Genomic DNA, 25100 nt, shown 5'->3' on the forward strand with positions numbered 1-25100 from the left:
GAAAATACCAGAGCAGAACAACAGCCATTTAAAGATCCAGGAAATGATCCAGAGACATACACTCAGGGGTCTATCTGTGTTATTCCTTAATTATTTCTTACAAAAAGGTTGGAATCTCAGCACTGCCACTTGGGCTGTAATCAGTACAACTCAGGCAACTTACTCTGATTTTATTTTTCCTTATCTATAGAGGTAGGGTAATAATACATAACAATTGTTGTTTGGAAGCTTAAATGAAATTATATATGTAGGGCTTCCCTAGTGGCGCAGTGGTTGAGAGTCCGCCTGCCAATGCAGGGGACACGGTTTCGTGCCCTGGTCCAGGAAGATCACACATGCCGCAGAGCGGCTGGGCCTGTGAGCCATGGCCGCTGAGCCTGTGAGTCCAGAGCCTGTGCTCCGCAACAGGAGAGGCCACAACAGTGAGAGGCCTGCATACCGCAAAAAAAAAAAAATCTGGTTTTCAGAAAACCTCCTTTCAGTCTTTGTCCCGTCTGCTTTCAAGTGGAGTAACTGATGCCTTATCGAGGAGACATCTATTCTCTGTGGAAGCTAATGAAGACATTAGAGTAGACATGGACCAAGACAAGGACTTAGCCAGCTCTTCTAGGGCCTGTTGCAGCATCCTGTGTGAATGCAGATCAGAGTTCTAATTGAAATTCATGTTTATGTGGGTTCATTTTTAAGCAAAGTGTTCTCTGTCTTTGAATTGGCTGCTAGGAAGTTCAGCACCGCCCTCCACCCCATCTTTGCAAGCGTATAACATTTTAAAACGACTTCCCCTGGTGGTGCAGTAGTTAAGAATCCACCTGCCAATGCAGGGGACACAGGTTTGAGCCCTGGTCCCAGAAGATCCCACATGCTGCAGAGCAACTAACCCTGTGTGCCACAACTACTGAAGCCCACACGCCTAGAGCCTGTACTCTGCAACAAGAAGCCACCACAATGAGAAGCCCATGCACTGCAATGAAGAGAAGGCCCCACTTGCAGCAATTAGAGAAAGCCCGCATGCAGCAACGAAGACCCGACGCGGCCCTAAATAGATAAATTTATTTTTTAAAAAAAAACAGGTTTAAAATGAAAAAGTAAATGAAAAGGGCATTCTAAGCTTCTGCAACAACTTATACCAATCCTTCCGTCCCTGTTCAAGTCTTCTGCCTCAAGTCTCGAGGATTAGCAACTTTCAACTGAGTGAATAAACTAAAACACTTCATATACTTCACATCACTACCATCCAGTTTTCCTTAACTTGAGATCCAGATATAACTGCACATATCAAGTAGTCTGTAACAAGATAGCTGAGACATTAGAAAGGATCATTTACTGTGTAACAAAATTACATGTTTCCTTTCATTGTTATTTCAAAAGTTCCTTGAAGGCCAAGTTTGGCCCTCTGAGGAGAAATAAGAAAACTTCTTTTCATTCTTTTTCAGTTTAAGAAAAGGAAAATTGGTAGATTCACATTTTAAGGATTTTTATAGAAAAAAATAGGTCCTTTAATACTTAAAAAATTTTTGTCATGGAAGACATGTATATGTATATGGCTCACATTCATTCAACAAACATTATCAATTAAATGCCAGACTCTACACACATACTTCACTGACACTGAATGGCATTGACTATCTTCTATAGTTATTTGTAAAATGATATAAACATAAGACACAGACAGGCATGAACAGTAACATAATACACAACCACAGGTCTGGATGGAAGCGAAGTCTTGTTGGTGTGAGTGGCCCACTCTATAACCTGGAGATGCACTTTACCTGTCGAGACACTGAGCTGCCAGACAGGCAGTTGTCAGAATCTCCTTGATGTGAGTCAGCCAGTTGGAGGCCTCCAATCTACTGAGCCATCGGTCCATGTTATGTGTTTGGTCATTACAAGCTTCCACAAGTTTGATTAAGCTCTCCTGAAGAATGTGATACCTTTCAAAAACAAGAAAAAGTTAAAAAGAAGAAAGAAAGAAAACAGAACATAGAACAATGAAGGAAGAAACCAAATCAAAAACTCAGCCTCCAATATATATCCAAGGGCAAAAGCAGCTACAAATACTATAAAAATATTTACCTTGCTATATAATAACTTATAGGGTTAAAGACTGAAAAACTAATATTTAAACATGAGTGTGAAATGCTTAAAATGCCTGCGATGGTAAACTCTTCCTCAACTGAACAGATTAAACCCAGTTTGCATAACTGAATTATCTGACTGAGAAGAGGGCCACAGCACTGCTTTTTGTGACAGGTCACAAAACAGCATCACTAACATCTGTGTCCCGTTCCCACAGAATCAACTCTGGACACCTGTACTGTCACAGCAGGGATGCCCAAGGCCAGCTCAGATCCCATTGTTTTATTAACTCTAACTCCTACCCACTCACCCACCCAGAAGCAATTATAAACCACTAATTGCAAGCATAAAGGAGATGATACAGGTAGAGGAAACAAGGTGCGAAAATAAGTGTATATCAGGGAAATTAAATGTCTAAGTCTTTTTGACTTAGGAAAATATAATTATGTGTAGCATATCTTTTCAGTAAGTTTGGTGACTGCTGATCTACAAGTAGAGGAGCAGACCTCATGGTGATGAAATTTCAGAGCTAACAGAGAAAAAATGCTATCTGATCAAAACTCACTTCTGAGCATCCACGATAAGTTTTCTGCTTATCTTATAAAACACAAGGACAGGGCTTCCCTGGTGGCACAGTGGTTGAGAGTCCGCCTGCCGATGCAGGGGACACGGGTTCGTGCCCCGGTCCGGGAAGATCCCACATGCCGCAGAGCGGCTGGGCCCGTGAGCCATGGCTGCTGAGCCTGTGCGTCCGGAGCCTGTGCTCCGCAGCGGGAGAGGCCACAACAGTGAGAGGACAGGGTATCGCAAAAAAAACCAAAAAACACAAGGACAGGATATCCAGCCAATTTTTGACTCAAGTTAATATGAAGGTTCATTTGAAAACTTGTGATTTTTGAACAGCTAAGGGCTCACCCACACTAAATATATTCAAATAAGAGTCCAGTACTGTCTCCCAAATCTTTTACCTCTCAATGGACTTATGAATCCGCCTCCACTGGGGATAATGAGCTTCTTGTTCAAAGCCGCCTCCTTTGGCTCTAGCTTGCTGAGCTATGTTTAGAGGTCGGGTGTCAATGATGTAGCCACGCTTTCCTGCCCTGAGGGTAGCATTTATCAGCTTCTCATCTTCTTTGCACCGTCTCCCATTTGTGCCAGTGAGTGGCTGACCACTTCGCATAATAACCTACAAGGACAATAGAGTCTAAAATTTAACAGTAGCTGCTTTTTAAAGTTTCTGAAAGCAGAAATGAATTAGCTACATTAAGAATATCTCAAAAAACAATTCTATAAAGAGTAATGTACCACAGTGTTCACTGCAGCTCTATTTACAACAGCCAGGACATGGAAGCAACCTAAGTGTCCACTGACAGATGAATGGATAAAGAAGATGTGGCACATATATACAACGCAATATTACTCAGCCATAGAAAGAAACGAAATTGAGTTATTTGTAGTGAGGTGGATGGACCTAGAGTCTGTCATACAGAGTGAAGTAAGTCAGAAAGAGAAAAACAAATACCGTATACTAACACATATATATGGAATCTAAAGAAAATGGTCATGATGAACCTAGGTGGGGGCTTCCCTGGTGGCGCAGTGGTTGAGAATCTGCCTGCTAATGCAGGGGACATGGGTTCGAGCCCTGGTCTGGGAAGATCCCACATGCTGCGGAGCAACTAGGCCCGTAAGCCACAACTACTGAGCCTGCGCGTCTGGAGCCTGTGCTCCTCAACAAGAGAGGCTGCGATAGTGAGAGGCCCGCGCACCACAATGAAGAGTGGCCCTCACTTGCCACAACTAGAGAAAGTCCTCACACAGAAACAAAGACCCAACACAGCCCAAAATAAATAAATAAATTTATAAATAAATAAAGACTCCTGTACTCTGTTTAAAAAAGAAAGAACCTAGGGGTATGAAGGGAATAAAGACGCAGACCTACTAGAGAATGGACTTGAGGATGCAGGGAGGGGGAAGGGTAAGCTGGGACAAAGTGAGAGAGTGGCATGGACATATATACACTACCAAATGTAAAACCAATAGCTAGTGGGAAGCAGCCGCATAGCACAGGGAGATCAGCTCGGTGCTCTGTGACTACCTAGAGGGGTGGGATGAGGGTGGGAGGGAGACACAAGAGGGAGGGGATATGGGGATATAAGTTATACGTATAGCTGATTCACTTTATTATACAGCAGAAACTAACACACCATTGTAAAGCAATTATACTCCAATAAAGATGTTTAAAAGAATAAAAAAATTGTGTGTCACTTCGGAGATGAATTTGATCCTAAAACAAAGAAGTGTTTCTATGTATTGACAATAGTTAATCATTGTAAAACAAAAACAAGACTTGCACTTTTACACGATTTTTCTTCCTACTATCTCAAAATACTTTCACATAATAAATTATAGTTCCTCTTTAAGATCAAATATTACAATTCATTTAGTCAGTGAATTAATTATCCAGCAGATCTGGGCCTGTAATTAAGATAATGATAACAGCCTACACACCAGGAAACTTTGGCTTCAACTACATAAACTTAGGGTTGGCAGGTTTTATCAAGAATTATAAAGAGAAAAGGCACTGATGGTAAAATAAAAAAAATTTATGTACTATTATTCTTGTTTTGGGAATCACTTTCAATATCTTGAAAACTACTTATTTATTCTTTATTCTCCAGTGGCCTTCTTCCAGTATTCTAGGACTTAAACACTTGACTCCAAAGACCAAAAACTACAACTTCGAAGTCTGCTTTTGAAACTTTTCTCAAGAAATCAATATCTGTTATACTGATCTATTCCCTGGCGAATGGTTTAGAATTATTTCAAGCTCGTCCCATAATACAGGGGTCCCCAACCCCCAGGCCGCAGACCGGTACCAGCCCACAGCCTGTTAGGAACCAGGCCGCAGAGTAGGAGGTGAGTGGTAGGCGGGCGAGCGAAGCTTCATCTGCCGCTACCCATCACCTGCATTACCGCCTGAGCCACCCCCAACCCTTTCAGTGGAAAAACTGTCTTCCATGAAGAGTCCCTGGTGCCAAAAAGGTTGGGGACCAGTGCCATAATACATACTGTTATCTTAACTACCCTGAAATTTAACACAAGGAAGGTCATCCAGAGGATGACAATGGCTAACTCTCAGACTGCACTTACCATGTAACTGGATGCAATAATATATTTTATGAGTTGTTAAAATACTTTATGGTGAACCCTAGTGAAGAGAAATACTGCTGACCAGGCAAGATAGGTGACCTGATTTCTAGAAATCCCTTTATCCTAAATATCTACACTTGACTTACTACCAGGGGAAAAAGGAAAATGGAAGATAGCTATAACTTACCCACTCATTTACTACTGGATTCAAAATGAGAAGCAGAGTTTACTGACAAAGAGAAAATAAGAGGAGAGAAATAAACTTCGAAAATATTTAGGAAACGAACACACAGTGAGCACTTGCCTATTCAATTCCTGACTCCTGTGTTTACTTAGGTTGTGACTAATGACATGTGTCACTCTTTTCCCTTCTGAAAATAAAAACGTCTGTTCAATTTACCTTTCACAGGAAAATCTGGTGAGAATAATTAAAATAAAGTATCATACCATTATTCCGGTCAGAGAAATTTATTTTTCTACCTAAGAGTGTTCATTTTAAGTATAAACTAAACATTAGCTCCCTTTGTACTGAGTCCTAAAGATACACTTCTTTGGGCTTTTCTAAGGTTAAGCAGCATCATGGAAAGAATTCAAAGTCATGTCCTGATCACAGAAAACACTCTACTCCTGATTCCCTAAAGCTTAAATAACAGAAGTCCCAGCGGGAGAGACTAATCACTTCAATGAACAGGTACACAGAAAAGGGGAACATTTCTAAGAACCTCAAACCAAGTCTTCCAGTCGATTAAGCAGTAGTATTTATTGTTCACTTACCATTCCATTCTTTTTATGATAATAGCTGAGTACTGGGAAGCGTCCTCCATGTCGAAACGTAGCTACCTTCCGAAGAGCTTCATCATCGATGGCTTTGGGTACTATGACAATTGGTGGGTAAGAGGGGCAAACAGCAAATTCCTTATTGACATAGCTTAACCTCCATTCACTGGTCTGAAAAACACAAAATACTTCAAAGCTAAGCAAGTATCTCAATGTCACAAAATAATCTGAAAACTTTTAAAGCTTAGAGATCAATTTTCATACAGTGAAGAAGCCATCTCACAGGAATTTAATAGAAGGATACCTAGCCCATACTTAAATACTTCCACAGAAAAGGAGCTCCACTCTTCAGAGCCAGCTTCCTACAGTGCTAGGTATCCCTAGTTCCTAGAAAGTTCTTCCTCCTATTGAGCAAAACTTATTGCTCTGTAACTTCCTCTATTGTTGTTTACTGTGATTTCAGTACAAGTTCCCCACTTCACATGACATCTTATGGAATATATGAAAGAATTGTTTCTCCCTTAGTCTTCTATTCTCCAAGTTAAATATATTAAGTATATTTATGAATATCAGGGCCAACATCATCTCATTCCTTCTTGTCTTGGTACCATTTACTTTGTTAATGGTACTCTTAAACTACAGCAACAGGAAGACTAAAACTCCAGATGATGCTTAACCAGAACAGAACACTGCTAATACTTACATCAAACCCCTTGCTCATTTCTGTTATTTAAAAAAGGAGAAAAATGAGGAAAGACTGTTAACATCTCTCTTAAAGCAATAACAACTTAATACTAAGAAAGATTATACTTAGAAGTCAATGAAATAATTTCAAACTCAGTATGCTAAGAACCAAAAGTACACAACATAAAACTATCAAATGACAAATTATTTCTAATATCAAAAATGAAAATCACTTAGAGACTGTAAAAAGCTTTGCACAGCAAAAAACAAACAAACAAAATTATGTGTATGTAAATTTCAATATGTTCCTATAAATCAGAGTTGCCCTAACATGCTGGCCATGGCTTGTAGTATCAGGAGGATAAACCAAAGCATGTTTGATAAATGTATTTTTTTAAAAAATCCTTTTACAAGATACAGTATCATATTTTTTAATTAAATTTTTTCACTGTTCAGTTATTCACATTACTAATTTAAAAGACAGTTTCTAAAAAATTATTTTTTAAAAAGGAAGTTACCTGTTTCCTGCTCACACATCATCTAATTCCCTTTCCCCAGAAGCAACCATTTTCAACTCTTTCAGCTGTTCTTTGTTTTTTTTTTTAATTTTTGGCTATTTTTCACAATTAGGTATTACTTACTGATTTCCTACTCCAGAGAATGCTATGATTCTTCATTGACCTGCAATGCCACTTCTGTAAAATATTAACTTTCCACACGTTGGCCTCTCTATTCTGTCCCACTTGTCTAGCTGCAGCAAGTCCATCCATGGCTTTTAGAATAAACTTTGTATTTAGTAGGCTAAGTCTCCTAGAATCCTCTTCCCTCCTTCTTGCTCTTCAAGAGAACCTTGGTTCCCCTTGATCCTTTGCTCTTTCATGTAACTTTTATCAAATTCCACTTAAAAACCCACTGGTGTTTTAATAAGATGGCACTGACTTTATAGATTGATTTGGAGACATCTTTATAATATTTAATATCCTTGTTTATAAGCATAGTGTCCCTCCACTTTTCAAAGCTTTCTTAATATTTCAATAAAGTTTTAAAATTCTCTCAATAAACATCTTTCATATCTTTTCTTAGATATACTCCTAGGAACATTATATTTTTACGGCATTTTAGTTGTATGTCTTCAAAATTATGTTTGGTGTAGAGAAATGCCTACAATTTCAAGATTCTTTCAGTTTCCTATGTAGAGAAGCATATAATCAACAACTAAGAGCAGGGACTTCCCTGGTGGTCCAATGGTTAAGACTTTGCGCTCCCAATGCAGCGGGGGCAGGTTTAACCCCTGATCAGGGAATTAAGATCCCACGTACTGCGTGGCCAAAAAAACCCAACTAATAGCAATTTTGCTTCTTTCATTTCAATCCTAATACCTTTTACTTTTCCTTCTTGTCTTCCTGAGTCAGCTATGAGTAGCAATGGCAGGCATCTTTGTCAAACAAAAGATTTGCTTTTTGTGTATTTTTGTTTTTGTAGCTACCCTGTATCAGATTAAATAAATTCCTTTCAAATCCAACTCTGCTAAGAGCTTTTATCATAAGTAGATGTTTAATTTTATCAAATTGTTTTTTTTCTCTTCTAATTTTGTTTCACCATGTATGTAATTTGTCTTTTCTCTTTGGTTAATTTAGTGATATTCTCTTTGCCTTACTGTTCGATAGCTGAACTCAATACATCTAAGTAAAAATTTCCTTTTGATTATCCTACATGGTGTTTGCTGGGATACCCTTGTGCATCTTTGCAGTCCACACCTTCCCCTCCACACCCAATACTAGGAAATCAATATTAACTTTCCACACGTTGGCCTCTCTATTCTGTCCCACTTGTCTAGCTGCAGCAAGTCCATCCATGGCTTTTAGAATAAACTTTGTATTTAGTAGGCTAAGTCTCCTAGAATCCTCTTCCCTCCTTCTTGCTCTTCAAGAGAACCTTGGTTCCCCTTGATCCTTTGCTCTTTCATGTAACTTTTATCAAATTCCACTTAAAAACTCACTGGTGTTTTAATAAGATGGCACTGACTTTATAGATTGATTTGGAGACATCTTTATAATATTTAATATCCTTGTCTATAAGCATAGTGTCCCTCCACTTTTCAAAGCTTTCTTAATTTTTCAATAAAGTTTTAAAATGCTCTCAATAAACATCTTTCATATCTTTTCTTAGATATACTCCTAGGAACATTATATTTTTACGGCATTTTAGTTGTATGTCTTCAAAATTATGTTTGGTGTAGAGAAATGCCTACAATTTCAAGATTCTTTCAGTTTCCTATGTAGAGAAGCATATAATCAACAACTAAGAGCAGGGACTTCCCTGGTGGTCCAATGGTTAAGACTTTGCGCTCCCAATGCAGCGGGGGCAGGTTTAACCCCTGATCAGGGAATTAAGATCCCACGTACTGCGTGGCCAAAAAAACCCAACTAATAGCAATTTTGCTTCTTTCATTTCAATCCTAATACCTTTTACTTTTCCTTCTTGTCTTCCTGAGTCAGCTATGAGTAGCAATGGCAGGCATCTTTGTCAAACAAAAGATTTGCTTTTTGTGTATTTTTGTTTTTGTAGCTACCCTGTATCAGATTAAATAAATTCCTTTCAAATCCAACTCTGCTAAGAGCTTTTATCATAAGTAGATGTTTAATTTTATCAAATTGTTTTTTTTCTCTTCTAATTTTGTTTCACCATGTATGTAATTTGTCTTTTCTCTTTGGTTAATTTAGTGATATTCTCTTTGCCTTACTGTTCGATAGCTGAACTCAATACATCTAAGTAAAAATTTCCTTTTGATTATCCTACATGGTGTTTGCTGGGATACCCTTGTGCATCTTTGCAGTCCACACCTTCCCCTCCACACCCAATACTAGGAAATCACTAATCTGCTTTCGGTCACTTTTAGTGTCTTATCTAAGAAATCTTTGCCTAACCTATGGTCATAAATACTTTCTCCTGTGTTTTCTTCAAGAAATTGTATACCTTTAGCTCTTATGTCTTGGTCTATAATATATTTTGAGTTAATTTTTGTGGATGGAAGTAAAGGTCTAGATCTATTTTTTATCAGTCCAATTGTCCCAATGCCATTAGTTGAAAAAAACTCTCCTTTACCTATAGAATTGTCTAGGCACCTTTGGCAAAAATTGACCACAAATGGGAGAGTTTATCTCTAGACCCTCTATCTTGTTCCATGGATTTATATATCTATCCTTAAGCCAATATACCACATTCTCTTGATTACTGTAACCTGATAGTAAAATTTGAAATCAAGTAATGTAAATAATTTAGCTATTTCTTTTTCAAAGTTGTTTTGGCTATTCTAGTAACTCTGCGGTTCCATATAAATTTCAGGATAATCTTGGCAATTTCTACAAAGACATCTATTGGAATTTTGATAGGAGTTGCACTGAATCAATAAATCAATTTGGAGAGAATTAGCATCTTAATGAGAGGTCAGCAAACTATAGTCCACAAGCCAAATCCAGGCCCCTGCTTGTTTTTGTAAATGCAGGCATACCTCAGAGACATTGCAGGTTTGGTTCCAGACCACTGCAATTAAGTGAATATTGCAACAAAGCGAGTCACAAATTTTTTGCTTTCCCAATGCATGTAAGTTATGTTTACACTATACTGTAGTCTATTAAGTGTGCAACATCAATATGTCTTAAAAAAATAAAATGTACATACCTTAATTTTAAAATATTTTGTTGCTAAAAAATGCTAACCATCATCTGAGCCTTTAGCAAGTCATAATCTTTCTGCTGGTGGAGGATTTGAAATATTTTCAGAATTACCAAAATGCAACAGAGACATGAAGTAAGCAAATGCTGTTGGAAAAATGGCACTGAAAGACTTGCTTGACATAGGATTGCCACAAACCTTCAATTTGTAAAGAACACAATATCTGAAAAGCACAATAAGATGAAAATGCAATAAAATGAGGTATGCCTGTAAGATACTATTGGAACACAGCACCACCCATTCATTGATATATTATCTATTGCTGCTTTCATGCTGTAACAGCAGAGTGGAGCAGCTGCAACAAAGATTTCATGACCCCCAAAGCCTAAAGTATTCACTATTGGGTCCTTTACATAACTCAGCCCATTACTGACTGATCTTAACCATACTGTCTTCCAATCCATGAACATGTGTTTCTCCTTTTATTTAGATGTCCTTTAACTTCTCTCAGCAATGTTTTGTGTTTTCCAGTGTATAGATCCTGCCCTTTTGTTAAATGTATTACTAAGTATTTTATTCATTTTAAGATTGCTTATTGCCAGTTAGATTTTGTACACTTGTACTGAGCAACCTTGCTAAACTTATTAGTTCTAGTTATTTTGTTCATTTCTGCTCTTATTTTTATCATTTCATTCTTTCAAGTTACTTTGCTCATTTTCTTTCCCAGTTTCTTAAGTTGGAGCTTAAGTTGGTGACTTTAGACCTTTCTTCTTGTTTTATATTAGCACTTTAACATTTTAAGTTTCTCTCTAAACATTGCTTTAGCTATATTCTACAAATTTTGATATTATCATTCAGTTCAAAATATTTCCTAATTTCCTTTCTGATTTCATCTTTGAGTTACAGATTATTTACAAGCATTTTGTTTAATTTAGAAATACTCTGGGTATTCCTCGATACCTTAGTGTTAACTGATTTCTAATATAATTACTTTGTGATCAGGGATTATATACTGTATGGTTTCAATCCTTTTAAATTTATTGATATTTATTTAATAGCCCAGAGTATATTTTCTCTTAGAAAACACACCATGTGCTCTTGCATGTTGTTTATTGTGCAGAAGTTGGGAAGTAGTATTCAATGAATATCAGAGAGTGTTGTTCAGATTCTCTGTTTCTACTTGTTTTGTTGTTATTTTGTTTTAGTTTAGTTGTTCTATTACTTGCTGAGAGGGCAGTTTAAACAATCTACAATCATCACAGAATTGCTTATTTCTTCATTTCCATCAATTTTGGCTATCGGGCATAAATATTTATTTTTATATATAAATCATTATGTTGTCCTGCTGAATTTTATTATTATGAAATGACCCTCTTTATTTGATAACATTCTGTGTCTTGAAGTTTTTTTTCTTTAATCTGGAATTAATAAAGCTACTTCTTTTTTATACTTATTATTTTCATGGCACATTTTCCCCACCCATTTATTTTCAATCTGTCTCTTTATATTCAAAATGCATCTCTTGTACACAGCAATATTTGCATCTTGCTTTTTTCTTCTTCTTTTTTTGGCCACACCACGCAGCTTGAGGGATCTCAGTTCCCCAACCAGGGACCAAACCCGAGCCCTCAGCAGTGAAAGCCTTGGAATCCTAACCACTAGGCCACCAGGGAACTCCCTTGCTTTTTTCTTTAATTCATTCTGACAGTCTCTGCCTTTTAATTGGAGCATTTAGCTCACCAATATTAAATATCGATACAGCTGGATTTTAGTCTAGCATTTATTTTCTGTTTGCCCCTTCAGTTTTTATTGCTGTTTCTTCTTTCCCGCTTTCTTTTGATTTAAATACTTTTTAGAATTGCACTTTAATGTATTAATCTTTTAATTATACCTCTTAACATTTTTAAGAAGTGACTGCTTAAGACAATGGTTCTCAGCTAGGGGTGATTTTGCCCCAAGAGAACATCTGTCAATGACTGAAGACTACTGGGGTTGGAGGAGAAGAATGCTACTGGCATCTAGTGGCAGGCCAGGGATACTGCCAAACACCCTACAATGCACAGGACAGCTTCTCACAACAAAGAATTATCTAGCCCAAATGTCAACAGTGCCAAGTTCGAGAAACTCTGCTTTAGGGATTATAATATACATTGTTAATTTAAATATTAGCCCACATTACATAATATGTAAAAACCTTAAAGCTGTACTGATCTATATCCATTCAGCCACACCACACCCAGTCATTTTTAATGACATAGTTTCCATACATAATATGTCTACATATACTATAAACACCACAAAGGCAATGCCATAGTTTGTTTTTGTTTTTTTAATAAATTTATTTATATATTTATTTATTTTTGGCTGCACTGGGTCTTCGTTGCTGTGTGCGGGCTCCTCACTGTGGTGACTTCTCTTGTTGTGGAGCACAGGCTTCTGTAGTTGTGGCACGCGGGCTCAGTAGTTGTGGCTCGCAGGCTCTAGAGCGCAGGTTCAGTAGTTGTGGTGCACGGGCTTAGCTGCTCCACGGCACGTGGGATCTTGCCAGACCAGGGCTCGAACCCGTGTCCCCTGCACTGGCAGGCAGATTCTTAACCACTGCGCCACCAGGGAAGCCCCCAATGCCATAGTTTTTGCTTTAAGTAGTCATACATATTTTAAAGACACTAAAAAGAAAAAAAACAGCTTGTTATATTTACCTAGAATTTACCATTTCCAATATTCTTCGATCATTTTGAGTATTCAGGTTTCCCTCTGGTATTATTTCACTTCAGTCTGAAGAACTTCCTTTAACACTTCTTATAGTGAAGGTCTCTTGGTGACAAATTCTTAGCTTCTTTTTATCCGAAAATGTTGTCTCACCTTCCTCCTTGAAAGATACTTTCACCAGATACAGAATTCAGGGTTGATAGGTTTTACTCCTTTCAACACTTTAAAAGTTTTGTCTTCTAGTCACCATGATTTCTGATGAATAGTCCACGGTCATTTGAATTGTCTCTGTGTATGTAATGTGTTGTTTTTATCTGGCAGCTTTCAAGATCTTCATGTTATCATGGTTCGTTGACAGTCTGACTATGATGTGCGTAGCATGATTTTCTTCATACTTATCCTGTTTGGGGCTTGCTGAGTTTTTTTAATTCAGAATATTCACCAAATTTTTAGTTTCTGAACATTATTTCTTTAAATATTTTTTCTACCTATTCTGTCTATTCTCTCCTGGATCTGTAATTATATATATACTAGATATTTTGATATTGTTCCATATATTCTTGAGGCTCTGTTTATTTTTCCATAATTTCTCTTCTCTCTTTATTTCTCCAAATAATTTCTATTGCTCTAATTTCAATTTTACTGTTTCTGTCCTCTGTCATTTAGCCTAGTGAATATTTTATTTCAGATACAAATTTTTCAAAAAATGCTGAGTTCCATTTGACTCTTCTTAATGTTCTCTATTTCTCTGCTGAGGTTTCCTGTCTTTTCTCTCATTTTAAGCATAGTCTCCTTTATGGAAAATGGGGCAGTTTAAACAGCTGCTCGAAAGATCTTGTATGATCACTTGAACATCTGAGTCATCTGGGGGTTGGCAATTGCTGATTGTCTTTTGTTTTTTGCAAAGAGCCCAGCTTCTTGTGTTACTAAAGAAGTTTAGTTTAGTCAAAAAAACCAAAGCCCATGCCATCATCAGACTCTTCAGATTCTTCTTTCTTTGCTTCCACTTTCTTCTCCTCAGCTGGGACAGCACTGGGGGAGGGGGCAGGACCTCCTGCTGGGGCAGGTCCACCTGCCCCCACATTGCAGATGAGGCTCCCGATGCTGACACTGGCCAAAGCCTTTGCAAACAAGCCTGGCCAGAAAGGTTCAACATTTACACCTGCTGCTTTAATGAAGGCATTGATCTTATCCTCCATGACCGTCACCTCAGCAGTGCAGGATGAGGGCCAAGTAGATGCAGGCGAGCTCTGAGACGGAGGCCATGGTGCGGGTGAGTGCTAGCCAGGTGCTGCCAGGAGCGATGCTAGTCACCGGATGAAGTGAGGGCTGCACCCCAATGCGGCCTTAGCTTCCTCAGAAGGATCAAGCACCTTAGCGGCAGCTGAGGAAAGGGAGCTGATTGTCTTTTTTCTTAAGAACGGGTCATAATATCCTGGCTTAACTTTGGACTGTATCCTGGACATTGTGAATGTCCAGAAACTGAATTCTATTACACACCTTTGAAGAGTGTTATGGTTCTGTTTTACAAGGAAACGGCTTGTTCAGACTTAAACTGCAAACTCTGTAACATCTGAGGTGCACGGCAGCTCAGACCTTAGCTCTGACTGCTCCCAGTCTCTCCCATGCAATCATGGGTCAAGATTCAGCCAGAGATTCAGGGTTACATACAGAATCAAGGTTCCCCTCCTCTGGCTCTCTGGTTCCCCAAGCCCTTCCTCCCACCTGAGAGAAAGTGGGCTTTTCACCAGAATGTTAGCTGTCCTATACCATCAATGCCATAATTTCACTGACCTCAGGACAAGGCCCACAAAATAGGAAATTCACTCTGTCATTCACTTCCTCTAAGTTTTGACGCCCCTCTAAAATATGCTGATTTCTGTTCACTTACCAGAGCCTCCGAGTAGTAGTTTTCTGTATTTTATTCATAGTTTGTCATTGTATATCTGCAGGAGGTCTTGTGAGATAGAAGCTACTCAACCATTACCTTATCATCATCTTTGTTGTATATAATTTCTGAAGTAGTAGATTGGGGGAGTACTGATATACTATATATGTCTATGTCAGCAAAGTATCTGAAATAATATTTCATGATATTCTAGAATAAAAGCATGTTAAAAGGGGAGGAACTCTTAAAGATCATTTGTCCAATACTTTCATCGTGTAGACTTGGAAACTGAGTCCCAGAAAGTCAAGCAGCCAATATATCTGGGATGCAACATAAGATATCTTGATAGCTAGTTTTAGTACTCTGTCTTCTCAATACCATACATCTCTTTTGGATATAATAGAGAAGAAGGGACTGGCTAATACTATTTAGAAAGTTTTTTAGATGGTCAAAAAACCTTACTCGACAAATACTGACTAAGTGATATATGTCTACCTGGCAGAGGAAACCAAAGATATATAGAAGGCCTTATTGTCCTTTTGTCCTATCCTGCATAAATGCACACATTCCTATATTCATTCGCTCAACAAATATCTACTGCTTGCCAATCATGTGCTAAGAATACAGTAGATACCCTGAGAAAACCATAATTCAAAAAGAGTCATGTACCACAATGTTCATTGCAGCTCTACTTACAATAGCCAGGACATGGAAACAACCTAAGTGTCCATCAACAGATGAATGGATAAAGAAGATGTGGCACATATATACAATGGAATATTACTCAACCATAAAAAGAAACGAAATTGAGTTATTTGTAGTGAGGTGCATGGACCCAGAGTCTGTCATACAGAGTGAAGTAAGTCAGAAACAGAAAAACAAATACTGTATGCTAACACATATATATGGAATCTAAAAAAAAAAAATGGTTCTGAGGAACCTAGGGGCAGGACATGAATAAAGATGCAGACATAGAGAATGGACTTGAGGACACGGGGAGGGGGAAGGGTAAGCTGGGACGAAGTGAGAGAGTGGCATGGACTTATATATACTACCAAATGTAAAATAGATAGCTAGTGGGAAGCAGCTGCATAGCACAGGGAGATCAGCTCGGGGCTTTGTGACCACCTAGAGGGGTGGGATAGGGAGGGTGGGAGGGAGATGCAAGAGGGAGGAGGTATGGAGATATACGTATATGTACAGTTGATTCACTTTGTTATAAAGCAGAAACTAACACACCATTGTAAAGCAATTATACTCCAATAAAGATGTTAAAGAAAAGAATACAGTAGAGAATAAGAATGACATGTATGTTTCCCACCATCCTAAAGTTTATATTCTAGCAGCTTGTATCCTAGACCCGAAGAGAGACAATAAACAATGAATAAGAAGCTTTCACATTAGTGACCCCCTCCTTGAAGCTCGCTCTTCCCTTGGCTTTTTCCTCCACTCATCCCTTACATGGTTCATCCTTGGCCCCCTATTTACTTTAGATGCTCTCCCTCGGCAATATCAACTTCTCCCCATGGTTCCCACAATGTATACATTGATTATGCTCAATATTTCATTTTTAACACAGATCTCTCAAATAAGCTCTAAACTATCTCTTGTACATATTCAATGACATGTACCACACAGGCCCTTTGAATTTGCCATCCCCACAACTGAACTCAGCTCATTCCCTGTCAAACACATTTCTCTTTCTGTCTTTCCCATTTCAATGGTAAAACCTAGATGCCACTGCCTGTTTTACCTCTCACATCCAGGGAGTGGGTCACCAACTCCTTTTAATTCCACTTCCTGAATCCTTCTGCACTGTAACCGCTCTGCTACTGATCCAACCATCTACTTTATGTTATTACAGTATCCGATTAAGCATTTTCTCAGCATTTTGCAACAGAACTGACTTTCTATAACACAGATCTAATAATTTCATTTCCCCTGTGTCTTGTGGAAATTTTGTCAGCACTTATTTTATTGTATTCAATTACTTAGATAATTATTAGACTTTGAACAATTAGAAGGAAGGGACCATGCTTTGCTTATCTAAAATTTCCATAATCTAGCAATAGTAAGCAAATACCATTAAAGATGTTCTCATTAAATTTTTGGATTACAAAATTTGCAGGAATTTAAAACAGAAATTCAAATATACAAATTGCTTAAATAATTAGCTAACCCCAAAAGGAAATGCCTACGAGGAAAAAAATGTTGAATATAAGAATGAATGAATGGACAAACAAACAAAAAGGCAAGGAGGATCCCTTAACAACACATGTATAAGGATGAAGGGATTTTAGTTTATTTCATTAGTAATTTAATTCTGAAAAAGGCCAATGCAACTTTGGGGTACAGTAAAGTATCAGTAATAGTTCCAATCTACGCTAAATGTTACGGGTACCATGTTTTAAGAGAATCAATGACAAACTGAAGGCCTTGCTGAGGAAAGCAGCCAGAACAGGGTGGGGCCCTGAGTTCAGTACTATGGGAAAAGGCTGAAATAAATACTGATATTTAATCTGTAGAAGAGGAAACTTAATGGGGACATAAAAGTTCTTAATTTGAAGAACAATTCATAGTAGAGGAATAAGACAACCTGAAAAACACAAGACAACATCAGAAACATGGGGTCTAAGTACAGGGGAACTTCAGCTTGGTATTAGGACTGTTCCCATCTGGGACATCACTGTGTGATTTTGCAAATTCTCTTGCACTAGAGATTTCAAGCAGAAGCTGGACAACCACATCGTGGATGTGTCAGCACAGAGGATTTCTGCACAGAATAGGAGACTGATTTGTACGTTGGGTTGTTGAATGTAGACTTAGACTGGTTCACTTATGGCACCTAACTACAAGATAAATCATGAGCAAGTCATTTATACAGACGATTCTGGATAACCAAGAAAATCATCCAGACATCTCCCTTCCAGATCAAACTGTGACTACCGTTTTCCACCTAGGAAGTAACTAAGGATTCCTCTAAGGTAGCTGTTAGCTAGTAGTTAATGAATACAAAAGAAAAGCATCATGCATTTGAGAATGCTTACTATGCAGTTTTTAATGTTATAAAGACCCTGAATATAAATGTAAATACAGGTAGATATCCACAAACTATATAAAAATGCTCCATACAGGTGGGGCAGCGTGAATTGGCGAATGAATCAAGGGAACTGCAAGGAATTCAGTATAGCTGGGGTAGGAAGCTAGAGAGCCGTGTGGATGAAAGGCTCTTGGTGCTGCAGCCAGGGGTCAGTGCTGTGCCTCTGAGGTGGGAGAGCCAACTTCAGGACACTGGTCCACAAGAGACCTCCCAGCTCCACATAATATCAAACGGCAAAAATCTCCCAGAGATCTCCATCTCAACACCAGCACCTAGCTTCACTCAACGACTTTAACAAGCTACAGTGCTGGACACCCTTTGCCAAACAACTAGCAAGACAGGAACACAACCCCACCCATTAGCAGAGAGGCTGCCTAAAATCATAATAAGTCCACAGACACCCCAAAACACACCACCAGACGTGGACCTGCCCACCAGAAAGACAAGATCCAGCCTCATCCACCAGAACACAGGCAAGAGTCCCCTCCACCAGGAAGCCTACACAACCCACTGAACCAACCTTAGCCACTGGGGACAGACACCAAAAACAACCGGAACTACGAACCTGCAGCCTGCAAAAAGGAGACCGCAAACACAGTAAGATAAGCAAAATGAGAAGACAGAAAACACACCGCAGATGAAGGAGCAAGGAAAAAAACCACCAGACCTAATAAATGAAGAGGAAATAGGCAGTGTACCGGAAAAAGAATTCAGAATAATGATAGTAAAGAGGATCTAAAATCTTGGAAACATAATAGAGAAAATGCAAGAAACATTTAACAAGGACCTAGAAGAACTAAAGCTGAAACAAGCAATGATGAACACCACAATAAAATATATTAAAAATACTCTAGACGGGATTAATAGCAAAATAACTGAGGCAGAAGAACAGATAAGTGACCTGGAAGATAAAATACTGCAAATAACTACTGCAGAGCAGAATAAAGAGAAAAGAATGAAAAGAACTGAGGACAGTCTCAGAGACCTCTGGGACAACATTAAATGCAGCAACATTCCAATTATAGGGGTTCCAGAAGAAGAAGAGAAAAAGAAAGGACGCCATGGCTGCTGGACCTGCGCATCCAGAGCCTTTGCTCTGCAATGGGAGAGGACACAACAGTGAGAAGCCCGCATACCGCAAAAAAAAAAGGAAAAAGGGAGAAGACTCAAATCAATAGAATTAGAAATGAAAAAGGAGAAGTAACAACTGACACTACAGAAATACAAAAGATCATGAGAGATTACTAATTAGATCACTCCCTAACACCATACACAAATATAAGCTCAAAATGGATTAAAGACCTAAATGTAAGGCCAGAAACTATCAAACTCTTAGAGGAAAACATAGGCAGAACACTCTAGGACATAAATCACAGCAAGATCCTTTTTGACCCACCTCCTAGAGAAATGGAAATAAAAACAAAAATAAACAAATGGGACCTAATGAAACTTCAAAGCTTTTGCACAACAAAGGAAACCATAATCAAGAACAAAGGCAACCCTCAGAATTGGAGAAAATATTTGCAAATGAAGCAACTGACAAAGGATTAATCTCCAAAATTTATAAGCAGCTCATGCAGTTCAATAACAAAAAAACAAACCACCCAATCCAATAATGGGCAGAAGACCGAAACAGACATTTCTCCAAAGAACATATACAGACTGTCAACCAATACATGAAAGAATGCTCTACATTATTAATCATTAGAGAAACGCAAATCAAAAGTACAATGAGATATCATCTCACACCAGTCAGAATGGCCATCATCAAAAAATCTAGAAATAATAAATGCTGGAGAGGATGTGGCGAAAAGGGAACCCTCTTGCACTGCTGGTGGGAATGTGAATTCATACAGCCACTATGGAGAACAGTATGGAGGTTTCTTAAAAAACTACAAATAGAACTACCATATGACCCAGCAATCCCCACTACTGGGCATATACCCTGAGAGAACCATAATTGAAAAAGAGTCATGTACCAAAATGTTCACTGCAGCTCTATTTACAATAGCCCAGAGTGGAAACAACCTAAGTGTCCATCATCAGATGAATGGATAAAGAAGATGTGGCACATATACACAATGGAATATTACTCAGCCATAAATAGAAACGAATTTGAGCTATTTGTAATGAGGTGGAGGGACCTAGAGTCTGTCATACAGAGTGAAGTAAGTCAGAAAGAGAAAGATAAATACCATATGCTAATACATATATATGGAATTTAAGGGAAAAAAATGTCATGAAGAACCTAGGGGTAAGACAGCAATAAAGACACAGACCTACTAGAGAGTGGACTTGAGGATATGGGAAGGGGAAAGGGTAAGATGGGACGAAGTGAGAGAGTGGCATGGACATATATACACTACCAAATGTAAAATAGCTAGCTAGTGTGAAGCAGCCGCAGAGCACAGGGAGATCAGCTCGGTGCTTTGTGACCACCTGGATGGGTGGGATGGGAGGGTGGAAGGGAGACGCAAGAGGGAAGAAATATGGGAACATATGTATATGTATAACTGATTCACTTTGTTATAAAGCAGAAACTAACACACCATTGTAAAGCAATTATACTCCAATAAAGATGTGAGAAAAAAAAAATGCTCCATAGACAAGAATGTAAAATTCCCCTTCCTTTCTCACTTTGCTGCTATGGACATCTTTGTTCTTTAAACTACATGGCACCCTGGTCCCTACTTCTTGATCCTCCTAGGACCCATTTACAGAGAGGTATGCTGGAAAAAGAAAAGTAGTAAAAAGAAAAAACAAAAAAAAAAACTTTTTTTTTTTTTTAAGACCAACAGCTTCTATTTATTGGACAATTGCAGCTTCTTTCCTAATGAGATACAGCCCATTCCTTTTTTCGGGTATTTGTACATTTCAGCCAGTTAAGGGAGAAGGGGAGGGAACACTCAATGACAGACTCAGATGTTTCTTTTTTGGTGAAAGCAAAAAACCTTTATAAACAACATCCCACTCCTAAGTAAAAGTGGGATAGAAAAACCTTGATTGTTTTTAATCTGGCATTTATGTATATCTTCTCATTCCATATGTACAGGTTATTTGGGTACTATTACCGTCCACTGGCAGAATACTTAACAGGAAAAACAAGTATCAGGATGGAAAAAGTATTAACAAAAGCTAAGAAAAAAATGGCTTTAGGAGGGTGGGCAGCAGTAGAAGCAGAAAGTGTGCAGGAAGGTCCTGCCAATCTTCCAATCTTCCAGAAAGAGCAGTGGATCTAGTACACTGGTCTTAGTAACCCAAATTATAAAATCACAAAAATCATCCCACAAAAACAAATTGATACGTGGTTCTCTAGTGCTCTCCTAGATACACAGTGGGTTCAACAGACTTTTGGGAGATGGCTCAGAACCTAATTACTGTATATAAAGCTGTTTTCAGGACTATCTTTATGAAGATCTTAATGTTTTATCAGTAAATCCACTAGAAGAAAAATTACTTAAGCTGCAGCACTGGGAACAAATTATGCAAATCTCTGAACGGCAAAGGCTGCAGCACTAATAGCTAATAGATACTTCTTTTAGGCATGGATAGGTCAACTGCACCTTATTACTCGTCAAAAGGAAGTGACCATTTTCACAAGTAAAGTGCTGGGTTATTTCTCTTTACCCATAGTTCTCTCAAAAGTTACTCACAGCTGAAGAGTAGAGTTCAAACTCTTGCTCAGGAAGGAAAGAATGCCAGCCATCTTCTATCACTTCAAACATGGGCCGGTAAAAGAAAGGGTACATCAGCGTGATGGAGTCCAGGGTAGACAATGCCTAGGGGAAAAAAAGAAATAAAAAAGAAAATTGGAACATTTCACGATTTTGAACACTTTCTAATTGCCAAATTGGTATTAAATACGGCCTAATAATGATGGACACCCAATATATTTCTCTAACATGGTATTTATCACTAGATACAATTATACCTTACTGAGGCTAATTACCATGCTTTCAGCCTCTAACTAAGTTTCTGGCACATAACATACACTCAATTAGCATTTGCTGAATGAACAAAAGAACAAAACAATGTGCATACCTACTCAGGAGAAAAATGAAAAAACTCCTTCTTGAGACCATTTAATAAGCCCTAATAAAAAGGTCCAAATATTTCTGGGGATCAGAGAATAGGTTTTGGTTAGTCAGTAAGGCCTTGGCTCAAAATCCAGTTATTAACTATACAGAAACATATGTAAATTATTTAAAATCAGTGTGTGTAAGCAATTGTAAAAAAGCTTAGTAGCCAAAGAGTCAGAAGGGAGTCAGACTGCTGGACTCAAATTCCAGATGCCAATGCAAGAGTGTTTAAGTAATGTAACCACTCTACGCCTCACTTTCCTTAGCTGTAAAGTAGAGGAAATAACCTCATAGGGCTACCTCTTAGGGCTGTTGGGAGCATTAAGAGAGAAAATGTATGTAACAGGGCTAGAACAGTGCCTGGCACATAATAAACTCTAAAATAATTTTAGCTGTTACGTGTTCCACATCGCCTCCATCGAAGTGAAATTTCCTCCCTTCCTAGAGTGATATGGTCAGGTATCCTCATACCTTTATGCTACACTGACCCAAAACCGGGGCAATAACTCTGTGGTCCGAAAATGAGCCTATTGCCATTTGAAGCACTTGAATTCTGGTGACACCACCAGGGAAACCTGACTAGATGGAGGAACTGAGAAACGGAACATCACCTGGCAGTTTCATCTTCTGACAGGGGAGTTTTAGAAAGCATTTCTGTGAGCGGGGAAAAAAAAGCAGCAAAATCAATTAGCATAATTCAAACTGCAGTAGTTTTGGAGACACTCAGCTGGAGGCGGAGAAGAGGGCCCAACATCATGCTAACATCCCCAAGCTCTCAGAATAAAGCTACCTCCTTTTAGGTCAGTAGAACCTTTATTTTATTTTATTTATTTAATTTTTAAATTTTATTATTTTATTATTTAAAAGATATTCTTTGCAATATTAAAAAAATTTTTTCAGCTTTACTGTGGTATAAATTGGCAGCTTTATTAAACTGTAAGATATTTCAAATGTACAAAGTGATGATTTGATACACATGCACATCGCAAAAGGATTTTCCCCCGAGTTAATTAACACATCCATCACCTCACATATCTACCTTCTGTTGTTGTTTATGAAAATATTTAAGTTCTACTCTCTTAGCAAACTTCAATTACATAATACAGTGTTATCAACTATAGTCCATGTTACACATTAGATTCTCAAACCTTATCTCATAAACATCTGTAACTTTTACCAACCTCTCCCTATTTCACCCACCTCCAGCCCCTGGAAACCACTTTTCTACTCCCTGTTTCTATGTTTGCTTTTTTTTATTTTTTAGATTCCACATATAATTGATACCATGCAGTATTTGTCTTTCTCTGTCTGGCTTATTTCACTTAACACAACGCCCTTCAGTTTCATCCATGTTCTTGCAAATGGCAGGACTGCTTTCTTTTTTTTTTTTTTCGGTATGCGGGCCTCTCACTGTTGTGGCCTCTCCCGTTGCGGAGCACAGGCTCCGGACGCACATCATTCATCCATCAACAAGACACTTAGGTTGTTTCTATACCTTGGCTATTATGAATAATGCTGCAGTGAACATGGGAGTACAGATATCTCTTTAAGACAATGATTTTGTTTCCTTCGGATATATACTGAGAAGTGGGATTGCTGGATCATATGGTAGTTCTATTTTTAATTCCTTGAGGAACCTCCATACTGTATTCCATTGTGATCGGTACAACCATTATTTTATCTTATTTTATTTTATTTTGCTGTACGCGGGCCTCTCACTGTTGTGGCCTCTCCCGCTGCGGAGCACAGGCTCCGGACGCGCAGGCCCAGTGGCCATGGCTCACGGGCCCAGCCGCTCCGCGGCACGTGGGATCCTCCCAGACCAGGACGCAAACCCATATCCCCTGCATCGGCAGGCGGACTCTCAACCACTGCGCCACCAGGGAAGCCCACAACCATTATTTTAAATGCATGTCAGCAACCATTCTGGCAGGCAATAAGCACTCAGGCTCAGACTTGTCGTGATTACATTTCATGTCACCAGAGACAGAACTTTTCCTTTAAACACATTAATGCTCAAAGAACTGAAGTCATTTCAACCCTAAAAGGCCATTGAAACTATATAGAAAATAAGATTCATCTGACTTCCTGCTATAATTTAGAAAACCAAGCACTTGCCAGTTATTCTTCCAATGGGATTCTATTTATGGCAACAGAATATATTTGGGTATATGGATTTTGATAATAAAGAATAGTTCAACCATGCTTTATAAGAAATGCACTGGTCTTCCCTGGTGGCGCAGTGGTTGAGAATCTGCCTGCTAATGCAGGGGACACAGGTTCGAGCCCTGGTCTGGGAGGATCCCACATGCCGCAGAGCAACTAGGCCCGTGAGTCACAACTACTGAGCCTGCGCATCCACAGCCTGCGCTCCACAACAAGAGAGGCCGCGATAGTGAGAGGCCCGCACACCGCGATGAAGAGTGGCCCTCGCTTGCCACAACTAGAGAAAGCCCTCGCACAGGAACGAAGACCCAACACAGCAAAAATAAATTAATTAATTAATAAACTCCTACCCCCAACATCTTCTTTAAAAAAAAAGAAAAGAAAAGAAATGCACTTATTACTACCAAATTATGGCAAGATGTATAGAAGAAGGGAGGGAAATTGGATGCCAGGAAAAGGTGAGAGCCCAAGTACACCACGTGTATTTACTATGTTGTTAAAACAAGGTCAAATTACTTACTGCTTCTTTTCAGCCGTAAGGCTTCTACATAATCAGTCAGTTTCTACAGAGCTTTAGGTAATACGTGTAGCTAAATAAACTGATTAGTGTCAGATGCCAAGAAGTTAAGTAAATGCAATCAGCAAGTGGGGTAATAGGCTTTGCCTTGTTTCTTCACCACAGGCAACTTCACTAACACCCACCATCTATCTTACAAGTTATAAAAGGGATAAGAAAAAAAAAATGTGGACAGCTCAGTGAAAATCCAACCCCACAACTGAAAAAAAAACACAT

At 38.6% G+C, this 25100-nt stretch overlaps 1 protein-coding gene and 1 pseudogene across 1 annotated transcript in view; both read right to left on the minus strand.

Moving 5' to 3' along the window:
• Positions 1-1763: 1763 nt before the first annotated feature.
• Positions 1764-25100, minus strand: part of MTMR9 (myotubularin related protein 9) — a 39036-nt gene continuing 15699 nt past the window's right edge. The window contains exons 3-6 of the mRNA XM_024746938.1: positions 21716-21841; positions 6004-6177; positions 3045-3262; positions 1764-1931 (exon numbers count right to left, since the gene is read on the minus strand). Coding sequence (XP_024602706.1) covers positions 1766-1931; positions 3045-3262; positions 6004-6177; positions 21716-21841 — 684 coding nt within the window. The 3' untranslated portion in view covers positions 1764-1765. The remainder of the gene's footprint in view (positions 1932-3044; positions 3263-6003; positions 6178-21715; positions 21842-25100) is intronic.
• LOC112400937 (60S acidic ribosomal protein P1 pseudogene) lies at positions 14016-14340 on the minus strand (annotated as a pseudogene).

Source organism: Neophocaena asiaeorientalis, unplaced genomic scaffold (genome assembly GCF_003031525.2).
Source record: "Neophocaena asiaeorientalis asiaeorientalis breed wild unplaced genomic scaffold, Neophocaena_asiaeorientalis_V1.1 scaffold633, whole genome shotgun sequence".
Taxonomy (NCBI): domain Eukaryota; kingdom Metazoa; phylum Chordata; class Mammalia; order Artiodactyla; family Phocoenidae; genus Neophocaena; species Neophocaena asiaeorientalis.